Below are 13,451 nucleotides of genomic sequence, written 5' to 3'. Positions count from 1 at the left end.
TCTCAGCTGAGACCTGTTCTGTCTTTCAGCTTCCCTGGTTTTTGTCTCTTATACTGCTTTCACAAGTTCTCTCACAGCTAATTCAGGGGATACCAGACAAATCCATTGGATAGCTGCATTCCCAAGGTAGGAAACTAGAAATAACGAAGGGTGATGGGATAGACGCATTATTACTGCCTGCTGGTTGTTACCAAGGACATCCGAAGCAAAGAATCAAGCAAATGTAGAAATGCAGAGGATTTTTTTTCCAAAATAAAATTCTTTATTCTTTTCAGATAATATAAATGATACATAGTATAAAATTTTCAAATACACAGAGGTCTAAGTAAAGCCCAAAGACTGCAGCTCAGAAAAGAAAAATCATCACCATTTGACAAAGGGCTCTCTATGAAACATAAATATATATTACCTTAAAATATCCAATTTAAATGGGCTCATATTAAACATGTCATTCTGTAGTCTTTTTCACTCAGTATTTCATAAACAGATAGCAATCAATATATATCAAAATAACTGTAATGGCAGTTGCATACAATTTAATTGCATATATATGTTGCAATTTATTTAATCCACCTTCTACTGTGAATATTTAGGTTATTTCCTACGTTCAAATGTCATAAGTAGCATAAAGCACATCTTTGGGCTTATGTTTACACAGCTGTGTGATTGTGAGATTATTTCATAAACAAACTGCTGGGTAAAAGTTTTGCCACATAGTTTTTTTAGAAAGGTTGGCCCAATTTTCAGGCCAGCAGACAGTAAAGAAAAATGTTGCTTAGCTCATTTGTCAATCACTTTAATCTTTGTCAATCTGGGAGGATGAAGTGAAGAGTAAGAAGAACATGATAATCACACACATACTTGCCAGCTGCTTTTGTTTTTCAATAGCAGAAGCTTTTACCTATCTTCAGGGCAGATACATCTTGAATTTAAGTAAAGAGTTTTCAGTTTCATTCCCAAGCCAACAGTACTATGACTCAGGACAAGAGGGAACCTCTTTTAGATTCATTTACCTTGGTTCCCTAGTAACAGAATCTAGCTCAACAGGCTGTTTAAAGTTTCAGTGGCACTGAACACAACGCACACACTACTACATACAATGATAACTCGCTCTGCATCTTCTACAAATAAGCTCTTTTCACCCCCATTAACTTCTGTTCCAATTAATGTTGGTTTCTGAGACTATCCTAAAATTAACAAACCAAAGAAAAACTTTCAATATTCTCTTGCTATTTATAGACTGCAAAAGTTGTAACAAGGCAGATAATATACACAAAAAGGCTCATCTCTTTGGTAGGCAACACAGCACTCTGGAAAAAAAAAAAACAACTTCTTAAAAAATATTTGCAAGTCAAAACCAAGAACAGTCAAATGTAAATAAATATTTTGTGACAAAAAGGTGGAACACAACAAACATGAATTCATTCCCTACCAAAATATTGGCCTATCATGGCTTAACATGGTTTGGAATGTTTTCCACTATAGGAAAAATTCATATGCAATATATACAAGGTCTAATTTCTTTTATCAAAGATATTTTAGATATTAGTATTTTAAATTAATAACTTTAATCCAAGAATAATGAAATAGAATCATGTAAGCAAATGACTGATGCTAGTATGAATACTAGAAAGAGAAACTGGGTGCAGTTTGGATTACAGCCTTCACCTAGATACACCAGTGATTGTGCCCTTTTCAGAGCTTTCAGTAGCACCACGCAGGCCATAGCTCACCACCACTGGTATAACAAATGGGTCTGAGGATGTTCTGAAGAACTGCCTGATTCACTTCTTACAACTATTTATTGGGCCATATTACATGCCAGGTAGTATACTATCCAATAAGGACACAAAATAAGCAGGACACAGACTTGAACTTTCAATTTTGCAAAGGAGGAAAAATAATTCTACAGGCAATCCCAGCATTATGTAATACACGGGGTGAGATTTAGGTAGAACTTCAGACCCTTTAGGAAAAGCATGCTGAAGATGCCATTAGTAGCCAAATAAATGCCCCAAAGAAATTTTTAATAGAAAAATAGTCTGTCGTGACTGCCACAAAATATGCCATATGCTGCTTAGAGCACTCTAACAGCAAGGCAATAGGGCATTCTGGGATTGCAAACTACACAATAGATAAGGAGGAAACTTGTCTGAATCCCTTAGGAGAAGCTCAGAGAGAAGATGGGGCCTATAACAGGAGAATATGCTGGAATCTATGCACTCAAGTAAAACTCCATGTGGATGGGATATTTGTTGGTTTTGACTTTCACCACATCCTCAGGTCCTACTAGCCTGATATAATGGAGGTCACTGATAAATATTCATTTAGAAAATTGATGGACGGATTTACTTAAGCCACATCCTATAAGTGTCGGGGCACATGGCTCCAGCAGAGGGGCAGGATGCTGGAAAACGCAGAAGTGATGAGAAGCCTTGTAGGCCTATGACAAACGTGGAAAACTGACAAGTCACTTTTCACATCCACACCCTTGATAGGCTTGAGTTCCCAGTGACTTTTTTTGTGCAATATGGAATACTAGCAAGATCAAAGACTTTGGAGTCTGACAAATCCTGCTACGATTTCCAAATCTGGGAGGACCTCTGTGAAGTTCTTTAACTTCCCTGAGTCAGTTTCTTCATCTGTGAGGTGGAACTCACATCTTCAGGGAGGCTGTAAGGACTAAGCATGAAAAAACACCCAAAGCTCTACATCCTGTTGCCAACACCCTCACCTATCCTCATGGCCAGAGATGGGAAGGCCACATCCCCATTCCTGGGGCAACCATTGGAGAGTGCTTCTTAAGTGATTGTTTGCACTTCTTTTAGTCCTTTTTCTCTTTTCAAAATGCATCTCCAAGAAGCTTCTTCATTCTCTCCAAAGTGTACAGTGATCTACTTATCTTCCACCTTTCAGCATTTACTTTCAGTTCACTGATGTATGCCTCAAATAATAGATTGTATCAAATACACAGCTTAAGTAGATGTCCCCCTGCTTACTACCACGCTCCCTACTTGGACACCAGCTTGCTAGCTAACACAGTGCCTCATTCTCTAAGATGCTTAATGACTGCTACTGTCAACAATTCTCATGTCCAATCTGAAAGGCCCATGGGTCTCCACAGTTGTCCTATATAGGCTGGTGTACCATGCCATAAAGCGACACTGTTGTGCGAGGGATCACAAATCCTCACAATACTCAAAAAGTCAATAAAACTGTTAGAAATCCATACTTATTTCAAACTGGCAAAACAGTTTCTCCATGTTTTTTAGGGAATTATAAAACAGTGAATGCAAAAAATAAAATAAGTGATCTTTCAACCTAAAAACTAAGAAACACAGAAAACAGGATGAGTAGATTACTTTTATTTTTGGTGGTCCTACAGATTGAACCTAGGTCTTCAAGCATGTTAGGCTGGGAGTGTACAGCTGAGCCTCATCTGAAGGACTTTGTATTTTTTATTTTGAGACAGAGTCTGGCTGAATTGCTCAGGCTCATCTCAAATTTATTATCTTCTTGCCTCAGCCTCCTGAGTAGCTGGGATTACAGGTTCTTACTACTGCTCCCTTTGATAAGCAAAATCGTGTACGTAAATTCAAGTTTGCACATCACAGGCACAGAAGCTCACTCTTGGTCTCTTCATATATCTTAGTTTCCACATCAGGAAGCCAAGAAGGTACTCTCTGATCACCTATTGCAGATTGCAAGATTTCCTTCCTATCAATTAACATGCACTCACTAGAAGCCAAATCTAGTCAGGAGGACTGAATCATTCAGTGGAAGGTCAGGTGTTTTTCAGCAACATCTGCCTACCACATCATTAATCAGATCACTGTGAGCTAATCTGACTGAGTCTTTAACTGTGCAAAATAGACACTTCATAGGATCATTAGTCAACATTCCTAGAGTTCCTGCTCCATGCTGACCAATATCCAAAGTACGAGAGTGAATACAAAAAAAAAAATAAAATAAGTGATCTTTTAGCCTAATATATATGGTAGAATCTGCTGATATATAAGAATTTGAGAAAGTACTAAGGCAGTGGTTCTTGAGCGGCAGGCTTCACCTTGGCAGCCTCAAAACCAACTGGGAACCAAAAGCAAATCAATTTCTAACCTGAGACTGAATGAACAGACCATTCAGGTGGGACCCTGCACATTGAGTTTTTAACCAAGCCCTCTGGGTCATTTTAATGGAAAGAGGCCATGAGCTGGGAAAGGCAGGTGACTCACTAGAGGCTAGAAAAGGCAGACAAAGGCCTCCTCCCTAGAGCCTCCACAAGCAATGCCACAGCCTTTGGACCTCTAGAGCTGAGATGTTTTATGCCGGTAAATTTACCATTTGCTACAATAACAACAGCAAATGAATACAGTATAAAGAATTTCCAGTCTAGTAAGAGAGACAGGATAACATGAGCAACTTTGACATAATTCAGAAAATGACAAGTATAAAGCAGAAATACAAAGAAATTACTATGGAAATGCTGACAAAGTGCACACTTCTGGCTGAAGAGATTAAGGAGGCCTCCTGGAGGATGAGAGTTTGGTAGAGACAAACAACTGATTAGGATTTCAATAGGGGAGATCCAAGAACACAGCTGGAATAACAAAAAGCTGACCTAGACTCTGTGACCAGTTATTTTCTCACCAACAACACTTACTTGCTTACCTGCTTCTCAAGATATGATAGGTCTCTGAATTAGTAAAAGTCAGTACAAATAGTCAACAACTAGATTATATGTAATAAAACAGCCTAAGAGTTTGAATACAGAAATACAGATCTTTGGCAGGAATCCCATCTCTGCACAAAGCATGCCCTACCTAGCCAAGTACTAGGGGCCAGTCACAGTTAAAAAAAAAAAAAAAAGAAGCAATTCTTTCAGAAGACATCTACTAACACTTACAAATTACACATTTCCTTCACCAGCAAACTAAACCAATCAACAGGATCCAACTGAACATCCTTAGCTGAGATGGTTCTGAGGATCCATTTGGGTGATTCTGGACACGAGAATCCAGTCCTTCCTTGGTAGGTTCTGATTGCTTTGTTTGGCTGTTGTTAGCGCACAGGGTCTTCAGTAATTGTGAATGGGTCTCATTTGTTTGATCATGAGGCCACTGCTCTGACAAAACACCTGCTTAAGTCACTCTGTTTCGGCTTGGGAAGGAAGGAATGGAATGTCCTTAGTGTTTATTTGCAGTACCCAAAGTGCCGCTGGCCATTCACATGGCGACCATGTTTTCTCCAAGGTGAAATCCTCTGCACAAGTGCCACAGTGACACTTGTTTTTTTTTTTTTTTTTTTCGGTTGGGTTTTTTTCTTTTTTTTTATTGTTCATGTTCATTCCAGAAAAGTTCAGAGGAGCACCTCGTCTGCACCAGCCTGCTTCTGTAAGCTACAAGAATGGCTTGGGGCTTCAAAAGAAGAGTCCAAAGTTACCTCAGTGGCCTGTAAGTCATGGGATGAAGGTGTGTGCTTTGGGGACCAACTTTCCTCAGAAGGAAAACTGGGCATGTTGCAAGCATCTTTGCTTCTCCCGGTCTTTCTGTTCAAACCCAGAAATGTAACCTCAGACTGGCTGCACTCAAAAGGGATGTTCGGAGTTGTTCTATCTTGCCTCAAACCTCTGTCATGAGGTGGTGAATGATTAACCTGGCTTTCATCATCTTCCACTGGAATACTTGGCACGTTATCCAGGAATAGAGGAGAAGGACACCTGAAGGACCTGAGTGATGTGGGTGGGTCTTCTGCAAAATACAAGCTGACTTGAGCGCTTTCAAGAGCATTTAGGACCTAGTTAACAAAGAAGCAAACAAACACCGAGTTAAGCTTGATGAGCATCCTCTTTCACTTCTTTGTCCTGACCTTTAAAAAATATTCTCTCATTTTCATGAAGTAAGTGCAGTAAATTCAGAATTTGGAGTTAGAAAATTTTTTTCAAGGCCCACACCAATTGACTTGCAACATGGTATAAGAGAAATCACACTGACTGAAAAATCAAGCAAACCAACTTCAGCCTTGGATTTGTCATCAGTGACCTTTGTGGCCTTGGGTGAGGCTTCACATTTTTTTACATCAAGGGGAAACTGGAATAGCATGAGGACAATGCTGACCTCCTCACCTGTACGGTCAGCAAACTGAAGGGAGCGCTCTGTAAACACAAAAGGTGACTAAGAAAAAACTCAGTAAATGTGTTTAAATATTTAAAAATTTATTGCAGTAAATGAAGTTCCCATTTCATGGAAGTGTAGTCCCATCATCATGGCCAGATGCCCTGAAGGGATTCAAAGCATTTACCTTTCATGGTCATTTTGACTTGGAAAAAGCTAGAAGTCACACAGTGCCAGACGCAAGGAATGCTTCTGTGAGTCTGCCTTTCCTTCGCCTGGCACTAGGCAACAGCATTCACCTTAGTTTTGGTTACTCCTTGTAGAGATACTCAGGCATAAGGACTTCCAGAACTGTTTCAGAAACTGGCAAGAACAATGGGTGCGATAAGTGTGCCAAAGTGAACGAGAGTATTTTGGGCAGAATGGCAACATGTCTTTCACTGTAATAAAATTTTTAAAATCTAAACATCTATCTGATAGTTTGGTTACACCTCATACAGATCCCTAAAAGACTTCATTCAAAAAATAACATGAGGGATTGGGAAGATAGCTCAGTGGCTTAAGCGCCTGCCTGGCAAGCACAAAGTCTTGAATTTGGTCCCCAGTACCACATGCCGTGCTGGCCCTTGAACCTCAGGTGTTGTGGCATGTGCCTGTAATTCCAACACTGGGGAAGTTGAGATAGTAGGACCACTATGAGTCTGATTTGCAGAGGGAGACCCTATACCAAAAAAAAAAAAAAAAATCAAAAATAAGAGGAGGGTCCAGGAATCTGTACTTTAAGAGTATCCCAAGAGCCGGGGAGATAGCTCTGTAGAATAAGCACTTCCCTGGCAAGTGCAAGGGCCTGAGTTCAATCCCCGGTTCTGCCAAAACAAACAAAAAAAACCCCCAAAAACCAGAGTATCCCAGATGATTCAGACATGCAGTGAAGTTGCAGAACCCTTGATCTATCTTTACACACACACACACACACACACACAATTTTTTAAAAATGTATATGTGCTTTACCACACAAAAGTGCTTTCATATATATGCCCCCATTTAATCTGTACAACTAGTAACATTATTCTGATTTTACAAATAATAAAGCTGAGGGCCAGAAAAAGGAATCAATGCCACAGCACAGTAAGGAACAGCTGTGATGCCCGACCCCAGAGCTCCTGGGTCCCAATTCCTTGTCCCTCCAAGGCACAGCTCATACTTCCTTGCTGGCCCAGAAGCCCCTGCAGCTCTTCCTGGTGGCATCAGGCCTGGAGCACACTTGGCTCCAGCCCCCTGCTCTTCACATTCTGATAATGTGGACTCCTTGTAGAAAGCCTTCACATAGCCCCACAATAGACTGGGGACAAAATCCAAGCTCTTTGAGTAGACTTCAGGCCCCCTCATTGCCTGAAAGCTTTTGCTGTTTTAATGACTGCAGTCTTGCCTCTCTTTCACCACACTTCCGCAATCTTGAACTGGCTGCAGTGTTAATTCCAGGTTTCTATCATGCAGAAACCTTCACGGGTGCTGAGTCTCTCTGCAGAGAACATTTTCCTATCCTTCCTGCTGCCTACACCCACCTTCCTTTGCAGATCACAGCTAAGCTACCACCCTCGTTAAGAAACTCCCTGGACAGCCATAGGACAGTATGCACTTTGACTGCATTCTGACATCAGTGTGACCTTTCTTCTACTCCTTAGCTGATCTTGCTGAATAAAACATCCATGGTTATGATCTGACTCCTTGACTTCAAGGTAATCACTGCCTCTTGGCCACTGCTTTATCCCCAGCACCCAGTACAAAGTCTGTACATACAAAGTAGGCATTAAGTTGGTATTGATTTATATACAAACAAATGATGGATAGACCATTAGTTACATCTATGGACTAAAAAATGAATAGGGGAAATACATGATGCATCTTAGTAGGCCAGATGTTTTAAATGAATGTTGAACAGAATGTTTCCTCCAAGCTACTTTCATTACATGTTGGGAGTGCTCTAGTTCTACCTAATAAGGATCTCCACTTGAGTACCAAATGATGTGTCTTTTGACCTGAAAAGATTATCACTAGGCTGAAATTCTCTATAGGAGGCTGGATTTGTTATACTGATAAAGAAGATAGATACACAATCTATCCCACTTAGACTTTCCACAGCTCTGAATATAACCACGCATATACGTACTTCATCCATTGAGGGTCTTAACTTGGCCCGAGTTGCAGCACACTGGCCTGCCAAGGAGAACAGCTTAGCAGAGAAGTTGCGAGGACAGGGATGTGCTTTCTTATCTAGAAATGACAGACACGAATCGAGGCCTCTCTTCTCCATCAATTCCATAAGGAGATCCCGCTGTGAAGAGAAGATAACCTTATTACATGAAGCTCAATCAGAAAAACAACCAGAAAAAGTGCCAACAGGAAAATGTTCTTACCAGCTGAATATGTTTGGGATCATCTAACACCACTTTACAACCTGTCAGAACTTCCATTATTACCTATAAGGAATATGCAAAGTCAGTTATATGTATAGATACACATACAATATATGTTGAAGTATTACCAAGACAATGAATACACTCCCAATGCTTCCTATTTTATTTCACTGATTACACAAAATTAATGTGTAAAATAATGAGTGATAGAAACCGAGCAAGTCTAGAAGCTAAAGCTCTTAGAAACTTCTTTTAAAAACTTAACAACATTCTGGGCAATAAGCTTTGCTCCTTTGTTAACTTAAAAGTGTTGACACTTACAATTCCAAAACTGTAGATGTCTGTTTTTGTAGAAAGCTTTCCCTGTCTGATATATTCTTCTGGCATGTACCATAGACATTTACTGCTGCTGCTGGTCATGTTTATAGTTGAACTCTGTTGGTCCAGGTGGTGTCGGAAGTGTGCCATGGCAAAATCAGTTAGTTTGGGTTGAGATTGATCATCCAAAAGTATATTTGCACTAAAATTGTGATCAAGGACAGACAAGATAAAACGTCACCAAAGTTCTTCCGTGAAATACAACATGGCAAGCTTATTTTCATGTCTGGCTACCTTGAAACATTAATGAAATAGCCACACATAAAATTTCCATGAAGTGGGGGGTCATTTTTTGTTTTACTTCTTTTGAAGTATACACCTACATGTTGTATACAACCTAAGACAAAAATCAGACCTATGAACACTGAACATTTCAAATTTGCAGATACGTGTATGGACAGGGGATAAAGCTGACGCTCTATCACAGGGTAAGTGAGGCACCTTACAGGTAAGGAGAAGATAAACTAAATTTTATAATGTATGATTGAAATATATAGTGAATATTTAACTGTTTTTAAATTTATTAGAATACAGGATACATTGCCATTAATCCTCTGAACATACTTCCCTTTGCTTGGAACATACGTAACCCATCATTCTTCAACTTTACAAAGCAATTCGGGAAGTCCCTTTCCGAGTCTTTTTAGTTGTGTTGTTATGGCTACCTTTGTGTCCTGAATCTATTCAAAGTGTTCACCTTTTATGGTTATTCTGACTTTGAAGAAGAGCCAGAAGTCACAGGATGCTAAGGTGGATAAGGACACACCTTAATGTTCCTGCAAACTAGCGTTTAGGTTGGATACTGCAGCAGCAGCAGCAGCAGCTGCAATGTATTTTTTATTACAAGTTCACAAAAGAGGACTTCCAGGACTGCTTCAGAAGCAGCTAGAGCAACGGGATAACTATGTTCAAAGGGAGGAGGGATATTTTGAAGGGGCTTAAAAGTAAGGAGCTTTTTACTGGATTAATTTTTAAATGAAGCATTCACTGTATATTTCAATCACACTGTAATCAGCTAATAATTGCTATATGCATGAGCTGTGCTATAGATTACTTGATTTATCACAGCAGGGCTACCAACCCGGAATAATTAGAGCAATCTTTGTAGTCCCTGCATAGTCCTAACCTGTAGGGAGCAGCCAAAACTGGGAGTTGGTCCTACGTGTAGGGGCAAGAAAAGGTTCCAGTGCCTAAAGCAGCCAAGATACGTCAGTCTTGAGAAAAGCATCCTGCCTATATAATTTTGGTCTTAGTCACTGGATAACCTTGTGTATCTTGATACTAACTTTGCTAAAGTATAAATAAATAACCCTGCTGTTGTCCCTTCTGGAAAGAGGCCTTCACCTGACCTCAGCTCTGGTGTCTTGCCTTTCTTTTCTAAATCCTCTAGCCATTTCCCCCCAGGACCACCGAGAGCTGTGCAGGTTCACGGCACTAACTCACAGTTCCATCTCTGCAGCTTGTTTTCATTTTTGAGTCTTCTTCACATTATAAATATCTACAGAAGTGAAGCCCAACTGCCTACAATGAATTTTGGTGCTCACCATGAAAAGACCCTAATAATCATTTGACATCTCTTCTCATCTCAGTTTACTCTTACCTTCTCAGGCCTGTCTTAGCAGAGATGGGAAAGGATTCTCTACGAGGAAGACACATTTCACCTAAGTGGGACCCGTCCTTCCTTTCCTGGTTCTCTAACTGCTGGCAGGTGACTGTGAGCCATAAGCCTCAGGACCCTATTTCCTCACATATGAAGGAGGGAGAACAACAGAGTTTATAGGATGGGTAGGGTAGATACATCTGCTCCCTCTCACTGTTCCATGAATGGCACCTAGTATAAAAATATACAATCAATTACAAAAGAGGAGATGAATGTTGACAGAGGAAGTAGATCACACATGAAAGAGGCTCCTGCTTCTCAGTTCTGCTCAGAACTTGCTTTTCGTCTCACAAAGCTAAAGCTTTTACCAGTAGGCCTCCGTATCCCAGATGGCAAGTAGAATATTTGTAGTACTACGCACTGTTATCAAAAGTAGTAACGGCAAGGACCAGCTGACTAGCTCAGCGGATTAAAATGCCTGCTTAGGCAGGTGTGGGACCAGGGTTTGATTCCTGGCATGCCATGCCAGCCCTATCCCTGGGGCATGCTGAGATAGTGATAGAGATTGGGCGTGGTGGCACACACCTGTAATCCCATCACTCGGGAGGCTAAAAGCAGGATTACTACCAGTCAGATCTGTGTACTGAGACCCTGTAGACCCTATACTAAAATATACTTTAAAAAATGGTAATAACTACTGGATAATAAGAAATTCTTAGTCCTAAACAAATATTTGGTCTTATAAAAATTCCAGAAATCTTTGCAGGCAAACAGTCAGGCCCTTTATTCCACAGGAATAAAGTGCAAGTCTTACAACTTTCATAGACTTAAGTCTTCTGACAAAGAATTGGGTAGAATAGTTTTGTAAGATGCTCAAGCACCAAGAATTATGATCTAGACTTTATCTGGGACTGAAGTGAAAATAGAAAAAAATCAAGAGATACAACAGGGTCCTCTACGAGTGGAGAAAGATACGTTTCAGATTTCATTTGAATCCTTCCTATGAGGGTGGCGTGAGGACTGCTAAGATCCAGAGTCCTGCAAAGACATGAGCCCAAAGCCCCCACGTGACCTTGCATTTATTGGAAGAAAGCCAGAGAGGCTGGATCCTCAAGATGTGTATCAACAAGCACAATCTTCACTTTCTCTTTGCTTTGTCTCTTCTCTTCAAGACCCCAGCAGCGTTAGAGCTAGACCATGTCTCACACAGACCCCTGGATATTATTTATCACCTGTTTTTCCATTTTCTCACCTGAAGAAGTACTGACCATCCTGACACCTCTCTGAGGATGAGGAAAAACGTGAGATCCCATTTTCTCTCAGGTACTCTGCAAGAACTGGCGTTCAGTTCCTAATTGCATCTATCATAAGCATCACTTTGCTTGCTCACATCAATTCCAGGGCTGCTGCAGATGTCCGGATGGCTCACAGGGCTCGAGTACGTTAATATAGGAGTCTGCAGGGTGAGCTGGGAGCTGTGGAAGAGGGCAGAGACGCTTCCCAGCCCTCACTGCAAGGAGCTGAGCTTCTGCCGCTCCAGCTTTCTCACAGCCACTTCTGCATGCCCTCTCCCCCTTTCAGCACACGGAGAGCACAGGAAAAGCTCAAGTTCCTGAATTTCAAAGTACCTTGACTCTGGCTTTAAAGAAGGCATGTGATCCTAACAGACAATGCCAGAACCATAAAAATGCCGAAGTGGAATTCTGGAAAATACTTAAGTATCCTGGAATCTTTTCTAAGTACAAGAACAACAATGAAATTCATAAACTAATCCATGTATTTGAACCTTCAGCAAAACTGGAGGGAAGCTTTCAGCAGCTGGTGAGTTATTCATCGGGAAAACTGAGGCAGAAGGGGGCTGAGGGATAATATTTTTCCCTCAGAAAAAACTCAGGGCCCCAGGTCACTGGGATGCCATCTACACGAGGTGAAATTATTTGAGGGCACTGCATTTACATACTGAATAATGACATCTGGTAAAAAGACAAGTTGCTCACCAGCAAGCCTTCGTGTACCACACGAATTGTGAAGTCAATGATTTAGTCTGTTCTAAATAAAGGTTAATGACAGCTGAGTAAGAAGGATGTTCTGTGTTAGGAAAGTAGAAATTGCAAAAGGCTGTTCAGCAATCAATTTCTGCCCTAATTCTTTCTCCTGCCTCAATCTTAAATAGAACATTCCAGCATAAAGTGCCTTTACCTACCTGTGCACGTCGGCTGAGTATATATATCCTATGAGGCAAAAACAGACTAACAAAGAACATAACGCAACTAAAATTGTATCAATACAATGCAAAAGGTCAGCTTCCTAGCTACTGTGGCCACTGAAGAAGTACACAAACAACAACTCTGGTCCACACCAAATGGTCCACCCCTTCACTTTAGTGTTTGTGTGACTTTTTTTTTTCCCTACTCTTTAAGGCAATTTGCTGTAACAGAGAGGCCATGATCTCAGAAGGACCTTTGGTTGTATACTGAAAAAGCATGGCAAATTCTACTAGGGAGGGAGTTTGTATCCTGACTCTGGGGTCATTATTTAATCTTTCCCTTAGGAAGAAACTTTAAAGAGAAGAACTGAATCCTCTAAATAATGCTACGTTATAGTGAAAATTGCTTTGTGGGTTTTTCTCCTCATTAGTTTATTGCCTAATTTAGTTGAAGCCTTTGGGCTTTAAAATAAAGCAGGATAATATACCTAGATTATAACACAAGATTTGAATTTCAGTGCTAATGCTATGTTTGGCATGTATGAGCATCACTGATACACACACACACACAAAGGAAGCTTATTATTGTTAGCTCAGTTTGAGTGCTTAGGGACCATCAAAAAAAAGATCGGAGGGGGGAACAAGGATATAGCTCAGTGGCATAAGCGCCTGCCTAGCAAGTGCAAGGTCCTGAGTTCGATCCCTGGTACCGCAATAAATAAATAAATAAATAAATAAAT

At 40.5% G+C, this 13,451-nt stretch overlaps 1 protein-coding gene across 1 annotated transcript in view; it reads right to left on the bottom strand.

The window, feature by feature from the left end:
• Window positions 1-883: 883 nt before the first annotated feature.
• Window positions 884-13,451, bottom strand: part of Irak3 (interleukin 1 receptor associated kinase 3) — a 49,710-nt gene continuing 37,142 nt past the window's right edge. Inside the window, exons 9-12 of the mRNA XM_023716307.1 lie at window positions 8,849-9,047; window positions 8,528-8,590; window positions 8,281-8,445; window positions 884-5,793 (exon numbers count right to left, since the gene is read on the bottom strand). Coding sequence (XP_023572075.1) covers window positions 5,356-5,793; window positions 8,281-8,445; window positions 8,528-8,590; window positions 8,849-9,047 — 865 coding nt within the window. The 3' untranslated portion in view covers window positions 884-5,355. The remainder of the gene's footprint in view (window positions 5,794-8,280; window positions 8,446-8,527; window positions 8,591-8,848; window positions 9,048-13,451) is intronic.

Source organism: Octodon degus, unplaced genomic scaffold, assembly GCF_000260255.1.
Source record: "Octodon degus isolate 3935 unplaced genomic scaffold, OctDeg1.0 scaffold00047, whole genome shotgun sequence".
In the NCBI taxonomy this organism is placed as follows: domain Eukaryota; kingdom Metazoa; phylum Chordata; class Mammalia; order Rodentia; family Octodontidae; genus Octodon; species Octodon degus.
The sequence above is the reverse complement of the archived record's forward strand: the minus strand, read 5'-3'. Positions and strand labels throughout refer to the sequence as shown.